Genomic DNA, 25,624 nt, shown 5'->3' with positions numbered 1-25,624 from the left:
AAGAGATAAATTGGCTCAGTAAGTGTAATGATTGGCTGAGTAAGTCTAATACAGAGTTAAAAAGATTAAATAAAGCCAAATTTTCATGGTCAGGTTTTCAAAGATAAAAGTTAGAATACAAAACAGGTGAAAACATAGTGTAAATCCCCTAATCTACATACAAATTACTTACTGAGACTAAGGTGGGTGGAGTAGCAGGGATTTCTGCAGGCACAGGAACTCTGGCAGCTTCTGTCACCTAGGTTGTTTAAAGCACAGTTAATGAACACCTAACAAAGCTAAGGACAGAAACAGCAGAATTTAGATAAGAAAAAGAAATTAGGTAAAGAGAACTCTTTGCTTGTCATAGGTAAATATTAGGTCCTTAGAAAGATTTGTGTAAAGCAACAAATATAAAAGTCAGCAGAATGCTGTAAAAGTGCAAAATTGCCATGAGGAAACAGCAAACAAGTGAGGCTATGCTAAGTTTTTAAGATGAAATTCAGTCAAAGTGATGGAAATTTGCTTAATAACATACCTTTGCTTCACCTTCTTTCCGCAACACCAAGTGTTCTTCCCGCACTGCTTCACCTTTAATGCTTACACCTGTCTCTTTTTTAGTCTCAACATCATAGCGACTTTTATAGGTTTCAGCAGCCTCTCCAAATGGAAACTGTGGAGGGGCAACTGGCTCTGCTTTTATCCTGACTTCATGTGGCTTTAGCTGAGGTGGTTTCACGGGCTTGGTGATCTTTTGCACAGCAGAAGTAGCTGATAACTCTTTTTCCAGAGTGGCCATGGCAGATCCAGCTATTGAAACCTAGGAACAGAAGAGAAAGAGTTACAGCTTTGTTGTTCTCTTGTTTTCAAAGGAGACAGTATATTTCTTGAGCAGACTGCATGTGCTCCGGTTGCTTCCTTAGTTACTTATTTGTTGATACTGCAAAAGCAATATACACAAAAATTACTTCTAGTTTTAGATTGCAGTAGTAGAATACCAGATACATAATCTCCTTGTATTATTTTTGATGTTTCTAACATTCAAATATTTTCTCTTTTTTTACTTTAGAATTCAATCTTTAAATGGTCAAGAAGCTCCTAAGTGCAACATGAGAAATGTCCTCTAAATTTATTCACTTGAAGCTTTAGCTTTCCGTTTAATCAGTCTGATACAGCAATAAACACTACTACTAATTACATAACTGTCAGTGATTAAAATAACTGAAAAGATTTCAAGATGTTATTGTAGGTGTAATAACTTTGGAAAGCATACAGAAATCTTTAAAGACAAAAATATTTTAGGTAATTTTTATACTGTTTAATTATGTTTGAGGGAAAAAACAGTTCATTTTTAAAGTCCAGGTGAGAAAGTATGCTTCAATGAGAAAATTAATTAAATAAGAACTTTTCATATTATGTGAAGGAGTCAAGCAGAAGAATGGAACAAATAACATTAAAAATGGATGGTGTCATATTATGCAGTCTGGATTTTTTCTGTTTCGAAAATTAGCTTAGTATGTAGTAGTCTGCAAGGAAGAAAAAAGCACTATTTCCAATGTCCTAGTGAACTGATGCACATAATAAGATAGAAGAGGGATACTTCTGCTCTTTAAAAAATGTAACTTGCATTACAAATGTTTGCGATTTCACTGTATGACATGAAGTATTTAAGCTTCATCCTTAAACAGATGAAAGCTTGTTTAAATATCTAGTAATTGCAAATCACATTTTAGCGGTTCATGTGTCTGTTTACAGCAGTGCTCTTTATTAGTCAAACAAGCCAACAAAAACAACTGTAGAGAGCATACAACTCTTCTTCATGGGAAAGCACCATACTAGAGTTGGAGGAAAAGCCAAATGGAACGGGTGACCTAATGGTTATTTATAAACGAGCATGCTGGTGTTCTTGGATACAGTTTTCACCTCTTACCTCATATGTATGATCTGGTTTAGGAACAGCAATTTTGGAGACTGTGAAGTGAGGACTTGCTGTGCGGGGTCGCGGGTGCTCAACATGAATTGTTTTCTCAGTCTTAGTTTCTGTTGCTCTTTTTATCTACACAAAGCAATGAAAAAAGTTGTTGAGAATGTGATGCTGTTCTCCAAACTGAAACAGATTTCACCTGGACACAGTTTTTGGAAAAGAATGCAATATAAACTGAGTCTAACCTCTGTTGATACATGAACTTCCTTCTTTTCAGCAGCTGAGATATGTTTCTCAGGAGGAACATAGACAGTTTTAACTTCTTTAGTGACAACGTGACGTTCTGCTGGGGCCTGAGCAACATGGTCTTTTACAGCATGCTCTTTATAGCCATATTCCAAAGTTTTCTGCTTTACATAAGCTTCATCAGCTTGTTCTGATTCCCAGGGTGATCGAACGCGTGCCTGATCAACTGCTGCAACAACTGTAGCTACAGCTTCAGCCTTTTTTCCAGCTTCAATCTACAGATAACATTGACAGAATTTATACAAATATTCATCATTTTAGTAAAGACTCACATATATGGCAAATACTTATAAATATAATGCTCAGTAAAGTATATTCCAAAGAGAGAGTGCATAGATATGCAAAAGCAATAATGTAAACATCAAATGTGTTCACCCATAAATACACTTCGCAGTCAGTAGATTCAGATATAGACATATTTTTTTCTAAGCTCTATCTATGCATGTTCAGAGCATATCTATGCTTGTGTGCCTTATACATATCAATATTTGCATGCAAGACCACTTTCAATACTTTATAGTCTAAGAGTACGGTAGGTATGTAAATGTGCACATAATTTAAAAGTCAGTATGCTCATTCATTAACTAAGGAATATACCCACAAATTTTTTTACCACAGGCATATGTTAATTCAGTGGTAATCTATTTTAAATTATTTTACAAAAGAAGGAAAACTGAGCTTTCTGAGAAATTGGAAATAACGCATTTGTATCAGAACTTTTATTTGTTTCTAATAACTGACAAATACCGTTATCTTCTGTGTTATCTGGTTCCAAATTTCTGCTCAGTCAGCCAACGGTAGGTAATAGGATGATTACTACTCGTGTTTATTTTTACTGTCATAAGTGATCTGGATGTAGCAACAGAGCAGATGAAATGTATGCCTCGTAGATGGGAAAAAACCTAATAGATAATTTCATGCTGATTTTAAAATCATTATGACCTTAAACCAAAATAACTTAAGCAAGGCCAAAATGTGATTGTTTACAGAGATTTTTGTTTTATTATTAAAGTAGTGTTTAGGTAACAGGGATCTCTTATTCAGTATTGTTGGTGATTTCGAAGTCATTGTTTTTACCAACTTGAATTTGGCCCTAAATTTAAATAATCTAACAAGTAACTGTAATCTCTTAGCAGTCTGACTCCTCTGAGTGACTTTTATATGCTATGCTCTTTTATTTATATTTTATAAAAGTATTTTATGAATGTACCATACTGTTTCTAACTAAGTAGATGGATAGACTTTAAAAGCTCTTGGCAACTATGTTGTTCTTCCACATATGAGAGTTCCTGGCTATATTATAATAGAAAAGCTTCTCTACTGTGGGAGTCCTACTGGAACAAAGAGCATCAACAAGTGTCTGATTGTCAGAAGCAGTAAACTGGACAGACTTGAATGGATGTTAAAGGCTGTATTGTACAAGGAACAATACAATTCAGACCTTAATAGAGAGATATTGTTTCATCTGACAGCCATAAAACTGCAAGGAATCATCTTGCAGAAAAAAAGATTGCAGAGTCAGAAATTTGAACAAGTAAACATTACTTGAAAGGCATTGGTAGGGAGTAGGCTTTCACAGAGAAATCTGACTGTAGTCTTAAAAGTGGGATTTCCTAACAGGGTGAGACATAAACCTCTTTATCACTAGAAACTTAATTACACTGACTCTGTTACTTGACAATCATCCCTCTTAGTGGCTATGTTATCAGGAATTAATTTGAGGGCATTTTATTGTACCCAAGTAGCTCTTCAAAGGTGAGGTTTGCAGATAAAACAAATTGTAACAGTACATTTCACATCTGCAACAGCTATATTCACCTGATCATAAGCTAGATGAATTTGTTCTTGCTTGGCTGTAATTTCTTCTCTGGTTCTGGACACTGTGACTGGTGCTTTGGTTTTATCAGTGGCAATTATTTTCGGAACTACAGTGGTTTTCTTAGCTTCCTTTTTAATCTAATTATTGTAGCAGAAATAAAAGTTTCAGTTACATATGATCTTGAAAGATACTTGAACAATAGGAAAGCATTTTGGAATGAGAACAGGGAAGGAGAATTAAGGGGTTAGATGCTTGTGCGCTGCACACAGCTCTGTATTATATGTATACTGTTAAGTACTGTTACACCCTGACACCTATTTAAATAAAAATAATGATAAAAAAAAAAGTTAAAATGCATTTTAGGAGTCAGTCAGTCCATTCCAAAGGTCAGTCAGAAGAGAATTATGGGCATCCTATTAATAAAAACAGTTAGGAGAGAGAGAGAGAGGTGGAGTAATATAGTCTAATTAACAGTAGTTCTAAAAGTTTGTAAGTGGAATAAATCTCAGGAAAAATGAGCTGGAACTGTATAGTTAGTATTTTTTGAGGGACACAAGGTTTGTAAAGAAGAGGATAAAAAAACCAAATATGGCTGTAACAGTGCTATTCACCTTTTCATGGGTTATGCTCACTTGTTCTTGTTTGGTAGCAATTCCTTCTTTACTTTTTGATATTATGACCGGTGGTTTAGGTTTATCAGTGGTAATTACTACTTTAGGTACAGAAGGTTTCATATCTTCCTTTCTTATCTAGTTTTTATGGTAAAGAAAAAAAATAGTAATCAATTATGCCTGTTGTCAAAATTACACAGCTTTTCAGGAAAGTGGGATTAGGTTTTAGAATGTATATCAATAAGAAAAAAACATCACCTGAGAAATGAAATAATTCCTTTGCACAGACCAAGTTATAGCCTATCTTATATGCTAGCTGAATGAAGTGCAAAGTCATTAACATATTGCATTAATCTATGTGTGAAATAAAGAAGAATCTTCCCACTTCCTAGTTAATTGTGATATAGCATTGTTATATTTTGTGTAACTGTTTGCATAAAAATGAGTGTTACTGGCTTAATATTTATTCCCATCAGAAGATGGAACTCTTTCATTGGTTACTCCAACAAAAAAACGTTCCACAATATGGTCTAACAGATGCCTTCAGTCCCCACACAAATATGAACTTCATTAAATCAAACTCCACACGTAAATATCGTATAATGAGAGATAACCTTTACAATTTACCTTCAGAAATCTACCTTCAGACAAAATGCAAAGACCATTAAGCATCAGATGAATTCTGAGTACCCTGGCAACAAAAGCCATAATGCTCAAAGGGTCTGTAGGAAGGGCGGCTGCACTCTTCCTCTGTAGACAGAGCTGCTATGAAGTCAATAGAACCGGACCTGCAATGCTGAGCCTATATCTGGAATACCTTGCTTTATAAAGTTTTTGTTCTGTAATCTTCTCTTCATAAAGAAGCAGAGCAAAGATACGTAGCACACTTGATGAAGAAAGAGGGTTTATAAACTTACTAGAGTATAATGATGAGCTAAACATCTGTAACATTTATTTACCTTTTCATGAGCAATGTGCACTTGCTCGTGTCTGGTAGATATTTCTTCTCTCGCTCTTGATATTCTTTCTTGTTCTTTGACTTTGTCTGTGGCAATTGTTACTGTGGGTACTGGAGTTTTCTCTGGTTCTTTTCTTACCTGGATGTTTGCAAATAAAGAAGTTTAAATGATATCTTGTTTAAAAATATAAGGTATGTGATTTTCGATACATTTGGAAAAGATGATACAAACTAAAGGGAGGAAAAATGTCAAACTCTGGATTTCAAAATCATCTAGTCTGGAAACAACAATAACAACATAAACAGACTTTTTATAAACGTATATACATTTAGCATAAAAATATTAAAACATTCCACAAACGCTTGCTTTGCTACTAAAAACAGTAATAAAACAAATTGGATCAGAGAAAAACTGTCCTGCATCATAATCAGTTTGAGAAAGTGTAGGATATTAAAAACAAGTTTTAGGTAACTTTCACTTTGCCAAGAAGTTCAGATGTAATCTGCACATAAACATGTAATTTTTTTGCCCAGGTGGATTTCTGTTTCTCAGTACTTTAAAGGTAGGTTACACTTTCTTCCTCATGCATTTCAGCTAGAATGCAAATGTAGCATTTCTCTATAAAATCTGGTCTTCCATTAAATCACATTTTTCTGATAAAACACATGCCAAAATAATCCAAATTCCAATCACTCATCAGTATTTTCAAAATTGATTTCAATGCAGAATGAGTTTGTCCTGCTTTTTCTGACCCACTGTTCTGCCAACAAACAAAACAGGCTACAAATGCCAAGCTTAGAACCAAAATCAGAAAAAAAAAAAAAAGGAAAATTTAACACGTATTTCCTACATGTCAATTCTTTAAATGATTGAGAATACTATCTATTAAATCACCATACAATCTATAAAAATAGGGGTTTTTTTCTGAGTTAATGTTTTGCAAGTTTATCTATCTATCTATCTGTCACATTCTTGGGTATTAATAATGGAAGTGAAATAAAAAAGGAAATACAGTCATCATCAAGGAGAGATAGGAGAATGATAGCAATGTAAACTAGAAGAGTGAACATATATAAAAGGAAAAAAAAAATATTACAGTACGTCATGTGTCTTGTTCCTAGGCTTGTCTTTTTGTTGAGATATTAGATTTTTGAACAAGGTAGGGTATAACAATCATAGGTAACATCTGTATTCACCTTTTCATGAGAGATGTGCCTTTGTTCTTGTGAAGTAACAGTTCCTTCTCTAGTTCTTGATATTACTGTTTGTTTTGTGGCTTTATCACTGGTAACTACTACCGTTGCCTCCTTTCTCATCTGATTTTTATAGCAACAAACAAAAAACCAAAGCCTTAAAATTCATTTTAAAAAATTGATCATCAAAATAAGAGGAGAAGGAAAAATAAGAGAGAAATGCAAGTGAAGGAAGATTACCAAGGGAGAATTATTTTATTCGTAGTGGGGAAATTATAAATGAGATATTAGAGGAGAAACTTCATCAGTGTAAGAATAATGTTAGAGAATAAATGACAAGGGAGAATACAGGATCACTTTCATAGAAGGAATTGTTAAACTTAAAAACAGTTTAAGAATAATTAGTTCAATCCTGCTATGATGGAAAGCAATGGAAGAAGTGATCCACAAGCATTCCTTTACAGTCCAGATGCTCTACACGAGTATGCATGCTTTTGCGGTGCACTAGGTAAGATCTTGTTAATTCCTCACAGTGAATCATGCCTTGTTTGCATGTTGGAAGAAGGGATAAAGGGGCAGTCATAGAATGTCTGTGCTCTATTTCTACCTGCTCCTGAACAGGTTGGACGTGGACTGCAGTCATTGCTGTCCTTTTAGCAGTTTGCTCTACAACACCTGGAGCTGGTTCTCTCACCATGGCTTGATCCACAGCAGCAACAACTGTAGCAACAGCTGCTGTTTTTTCACTGTCCTTTCTCACCTATATTAGTCACATCAAAAGACATTTGTTCATGTTTTGCATACATTCAGAAGAAGCACAAAACAAGTACAGAGACAGAATGTTGCAAAGAAGCATCTAAATATTTGCAGCAGAACTCTATCAACAGCAGATGCAGACACGTTTTTATACACAGCCTCTCAGATTCCATTTAGCAGATCTATTCATCAGTGGTGTGTCCACACATAGAGCAAAATCAATGCTCTTTCCAAAAATAGACTTTACCTCTCTAGCACCAGCCGCAACCTCACCAGCAGTAGCACCACTAATGGTAACTTGTTCTTGGACCCCGTATCTCCCCTCCCATCTTTCTTCAGTTCTTATTTGGGTAGCGCTTGTAGATACTCTTGTTTCTTTCATCTGGGCTTCTGTGGTTGCAGCATATCCTTCCTGCTTCCAAGGAGGAAGGACTTCGGCCCCAGCTGTTGTCACTACATGTGTTTTACGGATTGGAGATGGAGATTTCACTGGTCTAATAGGTGAGGTGGAGATTCTTCCCGCAGGAGAAACTGACCTAATGAAAAAATAAAGTATTAATATATATTATATATATAATTGATGTAGTGTCATACGATGACAATTATATAAACAACTTCAGCCTGAACTTGAATTCACTCCCCATTTAGGGTATCTTCAGTACTTTGTAGGTTTGGGGGTTTTTTTAAGTTTTTGAGGTGTTCAACTTGTAAATTACACTTATCTGTTTTTAACATTATGCCGAATGTGTGTTTTTGTCATACTCATAACTGTAACATCTTTGTAGTAGCTTAGTTAGATTTCCAGAAAGAAATAAGGGCAAATGTCAAAGGGCATTTCACTCAAGCACATATATTTAAATATAAAAATACATCATTAGTTTCCATTCACTCTGTCTTAATTCTCCTAACAGGAATAATATAAAAGGCTTACAGGTTTGAGTACTATATATTCTATTTGTGTCCCGGTCTCTGTAGAGAGACAAAATGATTAGTGCAGCTGCTCTTTGTAAAAATAACATGTGGCAGCCACCTAGCAACAACATAACCGTATCTACTCCTGCACCACATCTCATTTCCATGTGTCATCCATACATGTGTTCAGACCCTAGGCAAGCTTCTGATCAGGGTCTATATTTTTTCCCATACTTACATTTACAAATCTCACCCATAATAACTGGTAGCCACTTGGAAAGTGCTAGTTTCTAAATTTTGATATTCCAAAAATTCAATCCCAGTCCTAGCAGATAATTTTAAAGCATTTTTCAAAATGCTTTAACAGGCTTTTTAACTTAGATTTTCTTTGAGAGGAATTTTTATGCTGTATTTCCCAGATAACATTAACAAATTGCAGCAGTAGGGGGCAGCAGCATCATATTAATTTTTAGATTTCTAATGTGTTGTATGTCTAAAAATAGTTTGACTAGCAGGGGAGTACAAACTTCTAGTTCCATATGCACTCTAGATGGCACTATTGAATTATTCTTTCATCTATGCAGTTTGTTATTGCTAGTTACTCTCAATCAATTTCTTCCTGTCCTTGCAAGCTATTCTGAATGGGGCAAAATTCACCAGCATACCTAGCTCTGGTAATTTAAATGGGGCTCTTCTGAGCTTGGAGACATTCCTTCCATGATGCTGGTGGTTCAGGATGCTGAAACTGCAGGAATTTCAAAGCAATTTTCTCTTTACCTGCCTCAGCACAGACCTCCTGGGGTCTCCCAGACCGCGAGTCCTGCTCTTCAAATCATTCACTTTCCCTCTTAAGACCCTTTATGCAGCAGAGCTAAAATTCATTTTTCCATAACCACATTTACCTTGCCTACCTTCAAAACATTATTTCTGCAGTCACTACCAGCACACACATAGAACATGTGTTCACATTTTTTTACATATTCTTCTATTCTGTTTGCCACTCATCAGGGTGTCATTGCTCTTTTCTTTGTTCGTCTAAAATAATCAAGGGCCAACTGCTCTACTGTTTTCTTCTCTTTCACCATGAACTTGGAGCTTTGAGTGCTACTTCAGCTGTATGTAGAGCAATCAAATGGGATTTATTCTCTAAAGGATTTTCTTCCATATGGGATAGAAAATTTACAGAAGAGGCACGCACTTCTATAGCAGTGGCAAATATAGCACATTATAGCTCACAGTCAGAATAAGCTCAGTCAGTATTAAGTCAGTGCATTCTTCCATTTTGTACTATGCTTTCATTCTACAGCATTATTGCTATATGTGAAAGTGATTCAAAAAGCCATCTTGTTCGAAAGAATAATAAGTTTACCTTACTGGTGAGGGTGTTGGTGCTCTGACATGTCTTACAGGTGATGGTGATTGTCTAACAGGTGATGGTGATTGCTGTCGTGCCATTTGTGCTTTTGCAGCAATTATTGGTGGGGTTGGTGATTTTGATGTAGGTCTTGGAGGCATTCGTGGAGGTGCTTTGTGTGGGAGCTGTTGGGCTGTTGCACCTTCTATGACCATTTCAACACTTGTAAGCGATCTGGCATCAAAGTGGGCTTCAATCTTCTACAATGAAATCAAGAAAACAAGTCTGAGATACTGTAGAAACAATCATCCACATTTTAGCCTTACCTGCTTTGTTTTTGAAAAATATACCTTTTCAATTCTGGCTTGTCTTGTTTGTGAAATCTGAGCAGTCGAAACAATTGTCTTTGTCTTTTTAGCAGGAACGGCTTCTTCCTCACCTTTTGGAAGAGAAAACACGGTCAGGAGAATTACATATGGCAAGAAACAATAAGCAGGTGCAGAAACAAATGATGGTCAATTCCAATTATATACAAATGCATATAAACAACAGAGAAAGAATTAAACAACCATCTGTTTTTCCTGCAGTATCTCTACACAGATAATTGTGAAAACAGCTGAAATAATATTTCTGCATTACTATGTCATTAGAAAAAACACCCAAACGAACCAAAACAAAACACATATTGTAGGTTCTTCAGAATCAGTCCTGTGTCTCAAATGACTACGCAGTCTGGAGGCCTGACTGAGGTGAAATCCAAGCAAGACTGTTCTGGGTAAAATGATTCACTGCTACAATTCTCCCCTATCTAAGAACTGTCTTCACCCTTACCAGGCTCATTTACAAGACGATGTACAGTTGTGCAATCTAATATATCTATTATAAGAAAGCCAGCTTACAAATACAACTTTGAGAAATCTACAGAACAAAATGAGAACAACTGAAAGTATCTCACACTTTTGTCTGTGTACTGTATCCTCAGTTTAAAGAAGACCCATTCTGGAGAAAAGGCCCTTTTAAATTCTCAGACAAAAACCTTTGACAAATTTCACCAAAGACACTGCTTTTTCACAGCAAGTTAATAACTCTTGAGAAAGAAGTTATAAATGAACTTATTGATATAACTTTGATGAAGTGGTGTGTATTGTACCATTACAACAATGGATGCTCTCTTATTTTCATGGCTTGCAACTTCAGCTCCATTACCTTGAATTAGCAATTCAGCTGTTGAAGTAGCACGTCCCACATTATTTGTGGCATTTACTGAATAGGTACCGGAGTCTTCAGGATATGCTTCTGCAATTATTAAGCTGTAAAGGTCTCCTTCTTGTAAAATTTGAAAATCGGGGGAGCTTTGAATTTCTACTCCATCCCGATAGAACTTCACCACAGGTGTAGGGATTCCAGTCACTCTCACGTCAAGTCGAACTTGACTTCCCTGCCTTGCAGTCATGCTCTGTAGTCGTTGTGAGAAGTTTGGTGGTGCTGTTCCAGCTGCAGTTTTATTGAAGAAATAAATAGGAAAACAATAACGTCTGTTAAAAAGAATTGTAAAGGCTAGATATTTTCATTACTAGAAGTGCACAAGGTCTACTTCTCCTTCACATGCTACTGACAGATGATACTACCTTCTCAAACATTCAAAACATTAGGAGTTGATTTGCCAAAATGCAAACACCCTTAACTTTTTTCATGTGTTTAAAATTTCTGATGTTTCTGATTATGTCCACGATTGCAAATGTTTCTAGAATTAGAGATACATTGATTATAACAATAGGTAGTAAGTACAGTCTCTTGGGTATGGCCCTTTATGTGAGTTATTCTGATAAATATAATTTATATCATTAAATATCATTAACGGTTCCATCCTGCAGAACTTTGTCCTTTCTTTTATGCGTGGTTTGAATGTAGCCAATGTGACAGATCACATGAGCAGAAGTATACAGGGCTAAGCCAGAAGGTGTAATTGTGATTAAGAGTTTACAAGATAAAGATTACACTTTATACAGGTAAGGTGTAAAGAATGCTGTTAGAACTTACTGGTGAGAATATATGCTGAATTCTAGACTGCTTTAGGAAAAGGAATTTGGTTTGCTATTTCTTTGCTAATCATGTACTTCAAATCCAAACGTTTTTCATTATCTGTGACACTTCTCTTATCACTCTCTTTCTCACATTGCTAGCAGAGAGAGGTGCCTTTCTTTAGGTGCTTGATACCTGTGACAAGTAGCTCAGCAGTACTAGTTGCTTGCCCAGATCCATTGGTGGCTTGTACGGTGTATCTTCCACTGTTTGCTTCTGTCACGGTGGGGATCACCAGTTTAGCGCGGCCATCACTAAACGAGATCTGCACACCGGGCAGAGTTGCAGCAGAGAGAACCTGGCCATCCCGATACCAGCTCACCTCAGGAACTGGGAAACCTAAAGGAAAAGGAAGACAAAAGGAGAATAAGATGCTATGAAATGCCAGATACACAAAATTACCATAATACTCGCTCACGTATACACAGTTGCAGTGGAGTGTTATGCCATAGGTACAGGTTTATGATTCTACATTCAGTGACGCAGTGGTAAAGGAATTTCTTTTTAGAAAGGTCTTTAAAATACACAGAGCAATAGGACAACTGCACAGGCTACTGCATTTAGGAAATCACTCGAATAATGAGTGGACTGTAGTGTTTGGCAATCCTGTTGAGGAATAAAAGTTCATCAGAATTATGAGTGGGGTGAATTAATGCACATGAGGGTTTTTTTTTTTTTATTTATTTGCTATTATCTAAGCAGCATTGCTAACAAAATTATCCAGTCCAATAGTTTGGAGACAAAGTAAAAATCAGAACTTCCAACCAAGTAGTTGTCCTAACACTAAATGATTTTAGAAAATGAAGTGACAGAAAAAGTGACTGTTGTAGACATTAACATCAAGTGCTATTAATGTTTTGGTTATTTGTTTCTTTTTTCTGGAATGAATTCTCTTTGAGTTTGGTGGAAAACAGTCAACTGGAATCCGCTGATCTTTGGTTATTCAAACATTATTCTTTTGTTGTCAGGGTCATGAACAAAAGTCTTCTGGTCAGAAGAGTTTCATCTATATCTATAGCTGTTTTTTTAGCTTTAAATGCTGATTTTAGATTCCTAGTGGAAATTCTCTTCCCAGTGTTCTATTCAGCCAACTTTATTGAGCAACCGAAATCCATTTGACGAACTGGTAAAATTTTTGTCTCAGGTGTTTGCTAAGCTCTTCTTGGTACTCTTATATTAACTGAGCTCTTCACATTTGAATTGTAGCTCTGTATTAATACTTGACTTGTATATACAAGGGCAGTGTTATCAGAGATTAACAGAAAGTCTGAATTTCAAATTCACAATAATTCATGACAGACAGGAAGGGCAGACAATGTAGCAGAATAAAGCTGTGTAGTCCGTTATCTATGCAATTAGTTCAAGAAATAAAACTTTCATATTTTTTATGCATTAGAAAAACTAAATGCCAAGCCGCTGTCAGATCTGTCAATCTCGGTGGATGCTTTTGGGGCAGGAAAGATATTCCAGAATCACACAATGTGAATAAAAGTTAACAGGAGATTACCTCACATGATATTTGGGACTAAAGTACAAATACGGTATATGCCATTAGAAAAACTGCTGTATCTCCTTGTAGTAAGAAATCAAGTTCCCCTCTCAAGTACTCCATGATATCACACAAATGAAAATAGCCAAAATCACACATTGTGCCATAATATTAGCATCCTAACTTGTTCTGATGATATATTTATGTATTCATAATAATAATAAGTACTATAATCAGGGGTGGAAAGAAACTTTTCACAGAAAATTTACAGTGTACACGCAACAAGACAAAGTCAGGGCAATTAACTGAAGAGTAGAGGGCCGAATAACAGAATAAGGCACGAAAAATTGTCATGGATGTAGACTACAGGACATGTTCAAACACCTTGTGTGAACCTTGCGTGAGCCAGTGTTATCCAAAGGGACCAAGGGTTGAACCACAGTGGACCATAGATGTCAGAGATCTTTATAGTTGGAGAGATCATGTGTTTGCACCTGTCACAGTGCATCTGGGTAGTGTTTTACGGTATGTGGATCATCACATTGCTAATGCCTGTAAGACAATATAATTCCATCAGCAGGAACATGTGTCATTTCTCCTTAGTCACTGCTGAGGTCAGAGGCACTCTTAGAACAGGGTGTTGGTTATCTGGTAAAGTTATTTTGGGGGTTTGCACGGGTTTTTGTACAAAATAGGGTGTTTTAATAGTGTGTAGACTGGCAAAATGAAGTATCCTTTAAAATTATGTAGCGTCTTGAAACTGCATCGACAAATTATATTAATCCAGCCTTGCACTACCATCATGGTCACCATACACATCTACTATCTAGGAAACTAGGGTTTTCTGTCCTCTTCAGTGGCCACGTGGACCTAGATTTTGTGCTTTTAACCCCCCTACCAGAACTCTGGAATTAAGTAAACTCAAGGGCACAAAAGGTAGAAATACAGCTTAGCCAGCATAAGGCTTAGCATTAGGTCAATGAAGAACTAGCATACATCTTGCCTTTTGCACCTTGACTCCTCATTCTGTCTGATCATCATCCAAACAAGTTTATTCTTTCTGCATCCATATGAAGTTCTCTTATTAGCACAGTATGCATTTTTATGTATATACTTTTAATGCTGTTTCCCCCCAGTCTGATGATTCTAACATACCTGAGAATTAGACACCAGTCTCATTGGCAGGATGATTGGCTATTGCCTGGGAAGCCTTGTAACTTTATGCAGTGTGTTTGTGGATATCTGACAGCACCTCGTAGTGCCTATCAGTACCGTACAATGTAGATATATACTCACATTTCAGCACTGATCTTTACCCATTCAGATCAGATTATGATCTATAAAAAGTGTTATCGTTTGTCTTAGCATAAATGCTACCAAAAATAATAATAAAAGACAATCAATCTTGCAAGAATGAGTCAAAACCTTACCACTAATATGAGCCTCAAAGGTTGCGGCACTACCCTCCAGTGCCACAACACTTTGTAACGGCTGTGTAAATGTTGGTGCTTTTGTCGTCATCTTTACAGGCACTCTGAAAACAAGAAAAACATAATTAGATGTCAATGGTGAAGTTGTTATTATATGCACATCCTTCTTGCTAGATTTTAGGAATATTTGTAATTATTTTCGTAACAATTTACTCTTCTCAGTTTTAAATCACATTGACTTGGTGAAATGTGAAGACTGTAGGTTTTGACAAAGCTGTATAGCAAATTACTTTTAGGGCACACTTGGCTGAGTTGCATGTGAAACATATTTAGTGAAGTTGTGATTTGGCATTACAAGTATGCAGCAGGAGACAAAGTTCTGTTTGACTCATTGCATGACCTTGTGCAGGTCATCTAGCCTCTACTTGTCCATTAATCTCCTTTACCTAAAGAGAAAATAATCTCCATGTGAAAATTTTTTGAATGATTTGAAAATGTTTTGTTAGTGCAAAGAATTTGCATTCTCCAATGGGAAGACAACTAGGTCACTAAGTAGCAACTGAAAAAAATGTGAAGATCCACAATCTATTTGGCTTTTAATAATTAAAAAAATGCCAGGAGGCTCTCTTTTAAAAGTAGTGTGTAAGTAGTGAATAACTTCATTTTACACAGAAACATATTGGCATTAAAGATGCAGATAAAATTCTACTCTTTCTCAGAGAGTCTCTCAGTGGAATTTTGAATATGGGAAGACAGCCACCTTCGAAATGTGAGCTAGGATATAAGGTAGCCAGTGACACTGATGGTTTGAACAACTGCAGATCCATATGAAATCTGAAAGAAAAATAGTTTGCTTTCTCTTCCTATGCTACAAGATCTTAATTTAAAATAGCACACTGCGACTAGAAAAGCTTCTGTATCAGGATTATTTTATATTTGCACGGACATATTTATTTACTGATGTTGAATTGTGCAGGTTTTTAAAATGTAGCTAGTATCTTCTTAAGAGTATCATACATTAAAGTTACAATTTTTCTCATTAAAAAATTCACCTGAGAACATATCATGTCTTACTAAGCAAGGGTTAACCCCATAATCTTTTCAGGTCTATCTCACTCACATATTTAGTGTTGTTTACTCTGGCTTTTGTGCCTGATTTTGTGACAGTCCCAGGCTTAACTTAAAAATTAATGAGAAAGTGAAGTTTCTTTCACTATGAGCCAAATTTATGCTGCTTTTCAAAGGGGTGAAAATTCTTCATGACATGAGTTCCTTCATTGAAATCAGTGCCTGATGCCTACATACAATAAGTGCATAAGGGCAGAACTGGATATTGTACTGGGATTTTGAGCTGCTTTTTAATTGCCTTTACTGGTTATCTGGATACTTGTTCCAGCTTGACAGAGGAACAGCCTTTTATCAAAGCTTTTCAGCTTCAAGGCTGGGAGGAAATGAGTTCAAATTAGAAAGAAATGACTGACATTTCATCCTAATACAACACTAGTTTTCTGAAAGGAAGATGAAGACAAATGTCTGTCACGTGTAATTCATTAAGATCTACATCAGTTATAACTATGTTTTGAAGCTCAGCTAAAATATGTGGAAATAATCTTACAATATAATTAAACATTATGAAAGCTTATATATATATATATATATGTAATTTCCTGACTCCAGAATAGATTGGAAAATATTTAATTAAGTAAAATTGTAATTGAGTTCACACAAACTTTATATATTTCATTGTCTAGGCAAATTTTGATGATGATCTGATCTTATAAGGCTTTTTGTATAATTAGAATTGAAAGTATGCATCTGAAATGTCATGTTCCAGAAATAACCTTCCCAGCTATGAATGACAGCAGACAAGTGTTCCAGAGCTGCCATGTAATTGATACCTTAGCAGTTGATTCCCTTAAAAAGTCATCAGCGCTTAGCTGATACCATATGCATTTTATCAGAGCTATTCTTGGAGCTTCTCAGTTTATCTCTCAGTAGCATAACCTTGAACACTCCCAAGAGAAAGGAGTTTTTAAGTTAAGCAGATATTTCCATGCACTTTTCAAATCTTAATTTATATAGTCTTGAACAACAAATATACTGGACAACTTTTTTGCTGCGTGTAATCAAAATTTACTCCCAGAATTTTAAGACGTAATCTTGCTAGAGAATTTAAGTGCTCCCTGTCTATACTCTGAAACCTATACCCCGCGTGAGCAAATTTATAAATAATAGATCATATCAGGATTATTAATGACTGATAAAATACTCATTACACTAGCAGAAACATGCTACTAACCTGATCTCTCAAAGTGCCTGTAAGAGTGGGCTAAGCCCAACGAAATCTTCTTGAACGACGTCCTTATCCAGAGTAAGATTTTTTTAGGCAATCCCAGCATGAGAATTGTAGAGCCTCTAATCATAAAAACAAAACTACACAGTCTTGACAGTGTAGTTTTGTTTTTTTGCAATCCCTACACCCGAGGCGAGGCGGGGAATGCACGACTGCTCAGAAGTGCTAACATAGTTGTTTTGCTTTATATACCCCAGCTCTGCTGACAGCTTTGCCTCATCATGTCAGTGCCGTTTCTGATTGGTTTCCTAAAAGAAAGTATCTCGTGAGAAGGGGTCCACTCTGTGTAACCATACACCACCTGTTGGTTTGATTGACAACGATAATTTTGGAAGCACAAAAGGGATTCACTGAGGAAACATCATCTGTTCCAAAGATTTTGATTTATAATTCCATTTCACTTATAATGTGCAGTTTACAAGCCATTGCAAATTTCCTAAGTCATAAGCACAAGACAAAGAAAGTAATAAAGAAGCAGAGGATACGGACAAGTCAGAAGTAGTAATATCAGTGAGATTCAGCCTTACTTTCTTTCATTGTAAAACATTCAAGAAGCTACCAAATGCATCTGTCAATCACCAGACTAAATAAGTAAGCTGAGCTCAGGCATGTGGCTGTACACTATTAGAATACACCGTTTAAATATTTTTTTTTCCGTAGCTTTGAATTCTAAAATTGCATTTGGTAATATAGAGATTTGGCGCTCTGGTTTTATTTTGTTTGCTTCACAGTTTTACTGTTGGATGTTCCAAGCAGTTAAGCTTAACAAACAATAGCATACAAAGTGCAGAAATATAAGTTATGTGAAGGTAAATTAACACAGACAACTACTGTAATTTCCAAAAAAGCAGATTTTAAGTCTGACGGCTTTTTTCTAGTCCTGTGGAGGCCTTGTGCAGACCACAGAGTTAATCATCCATGGAATGGCGTATGGGTTTGTGAACTTCCACTAGCCCAGCTTCGTCAGTCTGTGCAGCTAATTGTACCATTAGATTGGTTGTCTCTGAAACAGAGGTCAGAGTTAGAAGACTATGCTTGTCTTTAGCTGGAATGGGAGGTGTTTTGCCACACCACCATATCTGCCTGTTTCCATTGTTGCCTTCTTATTCAAAAATCCTTTTCCTTCCCTATGAAGTGGAATATATCTAACACATATCTAGCAAACTCTTCAAGCACATAACTGGCTCATAAGACTACTTATATGCTTAACTGTTTTGGTAAATGGAGGACTTCAGTCTGCTGTTACCAAGATCCACATTGAAAAGGCTCTCCCAGAGGATACCTAGAGAAGTAAACACAAGTTGTACTATCAGCTGCACTTGTGTTTGAAAACAACCTGAAGGAAACCTCCAGCAGGAACTCCAGAAAATGCCAAGGAAAGAGAATACCATCGCTATGATTCCTGCAAGGGGGTATTATACTATAATTTGCAGACCTGAAAGGAACAAGAAAGGACATATTGCTGTGATCTCATAACATAACTTCAGAAATTTGATCTGCCCTTTAATTTATCCATCCCATCATAAGGTGTCAACTTTACGGTTACTCTTGGCATGCAGCAGTAACCATAGAAACAGAAACTGGAGGGATAGTCTCTACACTGGTACTATCTGGACTCTCACAGAGGTTGAAAGTCAGAGTACTATGGCTCATTTTTAACTTTTTGTTGCAAGTAGATGTCAGAAAGCCTAATCTCTCTGTGTAAGACTTAGTATGATAACAAATGCAACTCTATGCATTAGTGGGGAGGATAAGTTAGCTTCTACTAAAACACACAAAATGTCCAGAGAAATCTGTGTAAAAGGTATCTAATATCTGATTCTAAATAGTGACTTGTTAAATTAGCAGATGGCCATTTTCTCTGTAGTTGAACACTTAAACGTTCAGTGAAAAAATCAAACTTGGAGAAAGAACACAGGCTAGTATCTGCAAATTTAATAAACACAGCTAGCTTAATGATGATGTCTAAGTCAAATAAACAATGAAAAAGTTTATGGACATGTGATAACTTCTAAATGACAGAAATCTGCAAATTGCCACTTTAAGAGTTATGAGATTGCCAGAAGTTCAAATTTTCCTGTTTCAATCAAGTAATTGACAATTGATGACAATAATAGAAAGTTACAAGGAAAAAACGTTGCTGCATTCAAATACATAAACTAAATACACTGTATTTTTAAAATAAGTTTCTTCCTTTTTTTTTTTTTTTTGGAAGTTTTACATTTGCGTTTGATCGCTATTAAATCTATTTCCATTCCAACAAAAGTTTGTACCTTCTGAACTTTTTATTTTTACTGCTGAATTCAGAAAGGACATCGAACAGTGAAATATCTCTCTCATGCTCTCAAGGAAATACTAATTATTTATATTGCATGCCTTCTGTTAACAGAATGACGATCAGCCCAGTGTGATTTCTACCTGTTCAGTGTCACATAGTGTATCCACAAAAAAAAGCAGAAGGATGACTTCAGTCTTATTATTGTGTAGCAAAGACACTGCTGGTAAATGCGACATTATTTCTTTGCTCCAGGATCAAACAAAAGTCAGATCCGGATAACGACAAAGACATTTTTTTCAGGCAGGCATAGAAATGGGGGATTTTTCTGAAAATTTCAGCATTTGCTGTAGTCTGCTACTGTTTTAAGTATGAACTATATATTGCCAATGTTACTATAGTATACGGATTACATTGTAGGCAAACAATACATTTAAGAAATAGCAGGTAATCTTCAACACAATGAAACATTGTGATGTGGATACCAGCAACCTTTCTGTATGTGATTCACTTTGATTAATTCTAATAATCCTATTAACTTGGTAAGTGGAGCTGCACAAAAGGAACGATTACTTTAGTAGGTCCACATGAAGATGCCTTGAAAGCTGAAGACTCTAGTCAGAACCTAAAGACAAATTCATTCTTTCTTGAACACTGAAAGCTTCAAACTGCCACTTTCAGCAAGTTTTCAATGCGATTTTGAAGTGATTTCCTAATTTGTTTTTTAAAAAAAATCACGACCTTTCCTTTTCTTCATTATTTGTCAAACAGTAGTAGTGTACTATGTGCTATAGCTGTACAGCCAATATAGCGTAAACCCTGCTTTCTTTCCTAGTCCCTTAATCTGTCTACACGTTAATTTGCAAACTGCATAAAAGAATCAGTATCTTTCCCATTTCCTGCTCTACTTCCATTTTCCCTCACTCCCTTCATCCTTTGTCCTGTTCTTTCCTATACAATGATGTCTGTTACATTTCCTTTCATATACTATTTTCATTTCACTCTGCCCCCCAACCAAATGTGCAGAACCAAGGGAGTAATGAAATAAATCATTTGGTCACTTGAAATAAAACAACTTCTCACTGATAAAATGTTGTCCTAAATCCTTATAGAACTGACAAAACACAACCCGAAATGTATTTAGTTATTATATCCTTGCTGAATTTCCAGTTTTCTAAAGTCTACTTCTGAAAAAAATTTTGCTTTCCTTCCTCCAACCCACCTTCTTTCTTTAAACTTAGAAATAACTAAAAAATTCTTCTCTTAACTGTTAAACCATTAAATCCTGACCTGAAGTCAAAACACATTTCCACAACCTTCATCAACTCCCCTTCCCCTGTAAATGCTATAAACAATACTATAAACAGGTGTAATGACACCTTTAGAACCTTAAATAAAGGCTATAAAATGCATTATATTCACAAGAATATCCACGTTTGTGTGCTGCAGCTGGCTTCTGAAAAGCTGCAGCATTTTCAGATGCAAGTGTCTCTTATCTGACGTATTGTAACTGATTATGCAAGATATATTCATCTTTTTCAATACAAAAAAACTTGCTTGCAGAAAATTGTTTTACTTGTTACTGAAGAAGGCACTGTCAATTGCTCCAAAAGCAGAAAAGATAACTAAGGCACTAAGCAATTTTTGAAACTACTTTAGCTATTTCACACGTGAACAACTTATTGGGATCTGTGACTAGATTTGAACAGGTATGGAATACTTATTAGGGTCCATATTCACTAACTTCATGTTGATAGTTGTCACTCATCTCCTTGGAAATATCTAAGGAGGAGATTTACAGACATCACTTTTCCCAAGTTTTCCATGTATATTATTTCTTTATATGTCATCCCTGCACAGTTACATATGCGGAACAAGGAAGGAATAAAAACATTATTTACTTAGCACCTCACCTTAGAAAGCAGGGCCTTGCTAACAAAACCTGAGACCCTGACTAAAGAATATATTTACTAACTATTCCACTTCCTTCCACAAAACAATAATTAAAATCATAATACTGGGGACAACTTTTAACTAACATCGAGATAGTCATGAGGATTTAATAGATACATACATACTGTCAAATTTCACAGACCTTTTGACAAATTCATGGGCATCTATGATTTATAAAATTAAACAAGCACACTTATCATGTTTCATAACAGATCCATTCCCTGGGAACACTTGGAGCAACAGCCATATTCTTCATTGGCAAAAGAAGGTTGCTGGGTTTTTTGTTTATTTGTTTATAAACACCACTTTCTACTATTTTGTAAGAAAACCATAGGTAAGAACAGATATACAGATTTCTGTTTTGCTTCATGTATTATTTAGAAAAGCATTAACACTTTTTTTTTTTTTTTTTTTAAGTAAAGTCACGTTTTGTGAATCAAGGGGAAAAAGCCCATCTCAAATATTAAAGTTCAAGTTGTTCTTACAGGCTGACAATCAAGAGGAAAAGCAAGAACCCAATGCCTTAAATTTTCTGAGGAATCAAGATCAGCAGGCACTGAATTCTACACCTTCATTTTTACAGAATGGGTTTTTAAATAGAAAATCTTACATGTCATACTTACAGATTCCAGCTGATAAAGAACATATATTTTATGACTTTTTTAATTTTGGGGGGATGTTGATATGTACTTTGCCAGTCCTCTGAACGTGACTGCAGTTAGAAATACAATATTTTCTGTGAAATCTTTAGATCTAAACAACATGTGCAAAGGAGGGGCCTAGTAAGCAGAAAGGTAACTGTATGGGATCCACAAGATGTTTGATATTTGTCTCCATTCCATTTTGGAAAAAACTGTTTGTGAGAGATAATAGGGTAAATAAGCAGGGCAAGAACCTCAGTCCTCGTCTACTATATTTATGTGCACATATACACAGCCTTGTGACTCTTCTGCGGGCAGGATGCCATTGACTTTTCCATAACGTCAAGCAAGTGATTTATGTGATCAGGTGAAGATATGTACATGATATTTTTTTCAGCTCATTTCCTCTCTATGCCTGTACTTTAATTTGGAGATAAATTTAAGTTTCTACCAGCCAACCTGCATCTTGTTGGAGACAAATGTTTAATGTTTTGGTATTATGATTTAAGCAACTCTCAAAAATGTTATTTCAGTCCCAGTTTTGCTTAGATGACATCTACAAAGATGCTGTACTGCTTAAGCCCCTATCTGCTCTCTGTGAAAAATGTGAGTGCATTGCTGTGGTATACAAACCCAGTGTAGGCCTAATCAATGTTTATATAAAGAATGCCAAAATGTTGCACAATTGGCAGTTGCACAATACGCACGTACCTGTGTATTGGCCAAGCCATACGCAGTGCACTGAAGCAGAAGTCTGAGTAGCATGAATCATTTGCTAGGTAGGACTTTGAAAGTCTGAATCAGAAGGACCAAGTTGATGAACAGTTATTCCCAGGTCTAACTAGATGCTCCGTTGGCTATTGTGCCAGTCAAACAGCCATCCAAAATGGGATGCTTTCTGAACTACTTTTTTCAATGCTGCAAATGGATGACACTACAAAAGTCCTCTTTCTCTGCAAGGAGCTTTGCAGTGAAGTGAAAAAGACACCCAGACTCAGAATTCAAGAGATGGAGGCAAAAATTTCATCATGCTAGTGACTGCCCTACAATCCAAAAGATCCAGTTTCAGTTCAGGTTTTCTTTATACCCTGAACGGAGGAATTCTACCCTGAATGAGGAATTCTATCACTGGGAAGTCCTTGGCTAAACTAAGGATGTGCTTTGAAACTAGCATGGGTATCGTTTCGCAGCCCACTCCTTTGGACTGTAATGACATGCATCAACTGGAAATGGACTGCTTTGTCACAGTAATCCAGTCCTGAAAGCAGAAGCAACATAGCGGAAGACTTCTCCATTATGCTGCCTTAAAGAAACTCTCTCTTCCCTGAAGACATTCTTGGTACTAAGCATGCATTAGACAAGGTTTGCTATTATTAGTAACCACTCCTTTTGACGCCCAGCCTCCTCAAAATTTCTCAAAGCTGTTAGAAATAAGGTAATCAACACTGTATTTAATAAACCATAGAATTCTGTAGTTATAAACTCATTTTGTTTTAAGTCCTCATTTGTTCCTGCCTGAATTCTCTATATAAGCCAGTAGGAAAAACTATTATGGAATTGATGCCATTGATGGAATTTGTGGAAGAATAAAACAATGGGTACTGATGAATCATCAAGGAGATCTGTAATTTTAAAGGCTAATGTCTCTTTTTTCCCGTTATCATCTTCTGTTAGATTCATCCAACAAACCAGAACAAGACTGCATGAAATTAGAAATCACTATCTAAAAAATGCTGTGCACAGGTGAATTTTATTAATGATTTATTTAGAAAGAAACCAAATACAAATTGTAACTTAGATGAAAATCAAATGCCACTCAAAGGTTCATCTCCTCACCCATGGCCAATATGTACTAATGGACACAGCAAACAATATGAACACCCTCATGAATCAGGCATCTTGCAGTTCAGTCCATCTTCTGCTCCTCTGCAGCAGGCAGGAGAAGAACAGAATCATGTTCCAAATTGAAGCTAATCTCATGTGGCCTCTCAAGTTCAAGATACACTCCTTGAAGCCAGAGTTTCTCTTTAAACCTGTTTAAAAAAGGTCAGTTAGTTAATATTGCCAATATTTTTAATGGTGGCAGCTGCAGCATTCCCTTTCATACGCAACACTGGTGGTTGGCATAGACTGTTCTCTATGGTCTTGAGACAATACAAGATTAGAGATCAAATAAAGAGTGATTCCAGACAGAACAGAAAATATCCTAAAACTCATCTTACTGACAATAACAAATAACCAGGGGGCACTTTAGTTATAAAGAACAGAAGAGATGAGAAAAACGAGGAGAAATTTGACCTTTCTCTATGATTTACATGTTTTAATCATACTGAATTCTCTATGTGCCCTAAGTAAAATTACCATGATCTTGCATCTGATTTTTTTGCTTTGGAATATCTGCCATCTCATAGCAATACAGAAAAAGCTGAACAAAGTATATGGGATCAGTGCTTGATTAGCTGGACATGAGGGAAAGTGTGCAGGCAGCTTATGATGAAATGAGAACAGCTTTTGAATCAACATATGCAATAATTTTCCTTTCCTTTTACACGTTGCTCTATGTCTAGATAAACAAACATCAGGAACTTAAAAGAGCACTACCCTCTTTTTTCTGCGGCTTCTTGCCATGGAATTCACTATGCATGAAAAGTTCAGAAAATATTCCGACACTTTTAAGCAACAAATGCACTTTTACGTGACCAGTGTAAACTTAACATTTTGAGCAGACTGTGAAAGACTACCCTGACAGCAATCCCACAGATTCTCAACCACTTTCCCAGGTCACATTAACCATCACTTCTTTAAAGCCACGAGGCTCCTGGAGCCTCTTTTCCATCGTATTGCTCCACATACCTTCTGGAAAGCTAGCTGTTTTAATGTATCATCATGAAACTAGCTTTTCACCATAAAGCAGTCTTACCAATTTCAGAGTTGAGTAATAAACATTATCAATAGAATTGCTCAGGTATTTTCTATTGAAAACGTCTGACAGCAAGTCTTATTTTTATGTGCACAATCTCTTCCTAACCCACACCTACATCGCTATGTTACCTCATCTTATCTGATGTTTCCAGTGAAACAGTGAACTAATAGTAGAGCAGACCAGATTAGTAACAGTCACAGGGTATAAAAACTCTCTCATCCCTGAATACATTACTAAAAAGACAGGCAGTTCTAGCACCATAAATTACAGTAGGCTGTCAGAACCTAAATTCAGGAGGCAAGTTTTAACCTTGTGCAAGAAGTCACCACAAGGACTACTGACTGCGTGTATCTCATTTAATCTTCTGAAATTGCACAGTGGGAAGTTTTGTAATCTTTAATTGATTAATGAACAAAGACTGTTCTTGTGCTATTAGGACTGCTACTTATCCTTCTAAATCAGATGCTTACCTAGTAGAAAACTTTGTTTACATATTCTGTTATTGAAACTTTATATTCTTGTAGTTGTACCAATCTGAACTTCTGGAATACTTTGTATCTTTAAGCTGTTCAATCTTACATTAATATCTAGATTAAGATACCTAGATTTTAAAAAATTATTTCACTAGACTAAATACCGTATTGGACAACGTCCATTTTCTATTG

At 36.0% G+C, this 25,624-nt stretch overlaps 2 protein-coding genes across 2 annotated transcripts in view; both read right to left on the bottom strand.

Annotated features, from left to right (window-relative positions):
• The window catches only part of TTN (titin), a 241,644-nt gene extending 224,500 nt beyond the window's left edge, over window positions 1-17,144 (bottom strand). Inside the window, exons 1-14 of the mRNA XM_082311459.1 lie at window positions 17,114-17,144; window positions 14,815-14,918; window positions 12,031-12,234; window positions 11,020-11,307; window positions 10,164-10,252; window positions 9,829-10,073; window positions 7,795-8,083; window positions 7,399-7,551; window positions 6,795-6,914; window positions 5,599-5,736; window positions 2,149-2,424; window positions 1,910-2,035; window positions 518-799; window positions 173-238 (exon numbers count right to left, since the gene is read on the bottom strand). Coding sequence (XP_082167585.1) covers window positions 173-238; window positions 518-799; window positions 1,910-2,035; window positions 2,149-2,424; window positions 5,599-5,736; window positions 6,795-6,914; window positions 7,399-7,551; window positions 7,795-8,083; window positions 9,829-10,073; window positions 10,164-10,252; window positions 11,020-11,307; window positions 12,031-12,234; window positions 14,815-14,905 — 2,367 coding nt within the window. The 5' untranslated portion in view covers window positions 14,906-14,918; window positions 17,114-17,144. The remainder of the gene's footprint in view (window positions 1-172; window positions 239-517; window positions 800-1,909; window positions 2,036-2,148; window positions 2,425-5,598; window positions 5,737-6,794; window positions 6,915-7,398; window positions 7,552-7,794; window positions 8,084-9,828; window positions 10,074-10,163; window positions 10,253-11,019; window positions 11,308-12,030; window positions 12,235-14,814; window positions 14,919-17,113) is intronic.
• A 6,792-nt stretch (window positions 17,145-23,936) lies between these two features.
• CCDC141 (coiled-coil domain containing 141) overlaps window positions 23,937-25,624 on the bottom strand; it is a gene marked incomplete at its 5' end in the record, with an annotated part of 102,122 nt that continues 100,434 nt past the window's right edge. The window contains one exon of the mRNA XM_082312438.1: window positions 23,937-24,069. Coding sequence (XP_082168564.1) covers window positions 23,943-24,069 — 127 coding nt within the window. The 3' untranslated portion in view covers window positions 23,937-23,942. The remainder of the gene's footprint in view (window positions 24,070-25,624) is intronic.

The sequence above is a fragment of the Platalea leucorodia genome (assembly GCF_965183815.1).
Source record: "Platalea leucorodia genome assembly, chromosome: 5".
NCBI classification, from domain to species: domain Eukaryota; kingdom Metazoa; phylum Chordata; class Aves; order Pelecaniformes; family Threskiornithidae; genus Platalea; species Platalea leucorodia.
The sequence above is the reverse complement of the archived record's forward strand: the minus strand, read 5'-3'. Positions and strand labels throughout refer to the sequence as shown.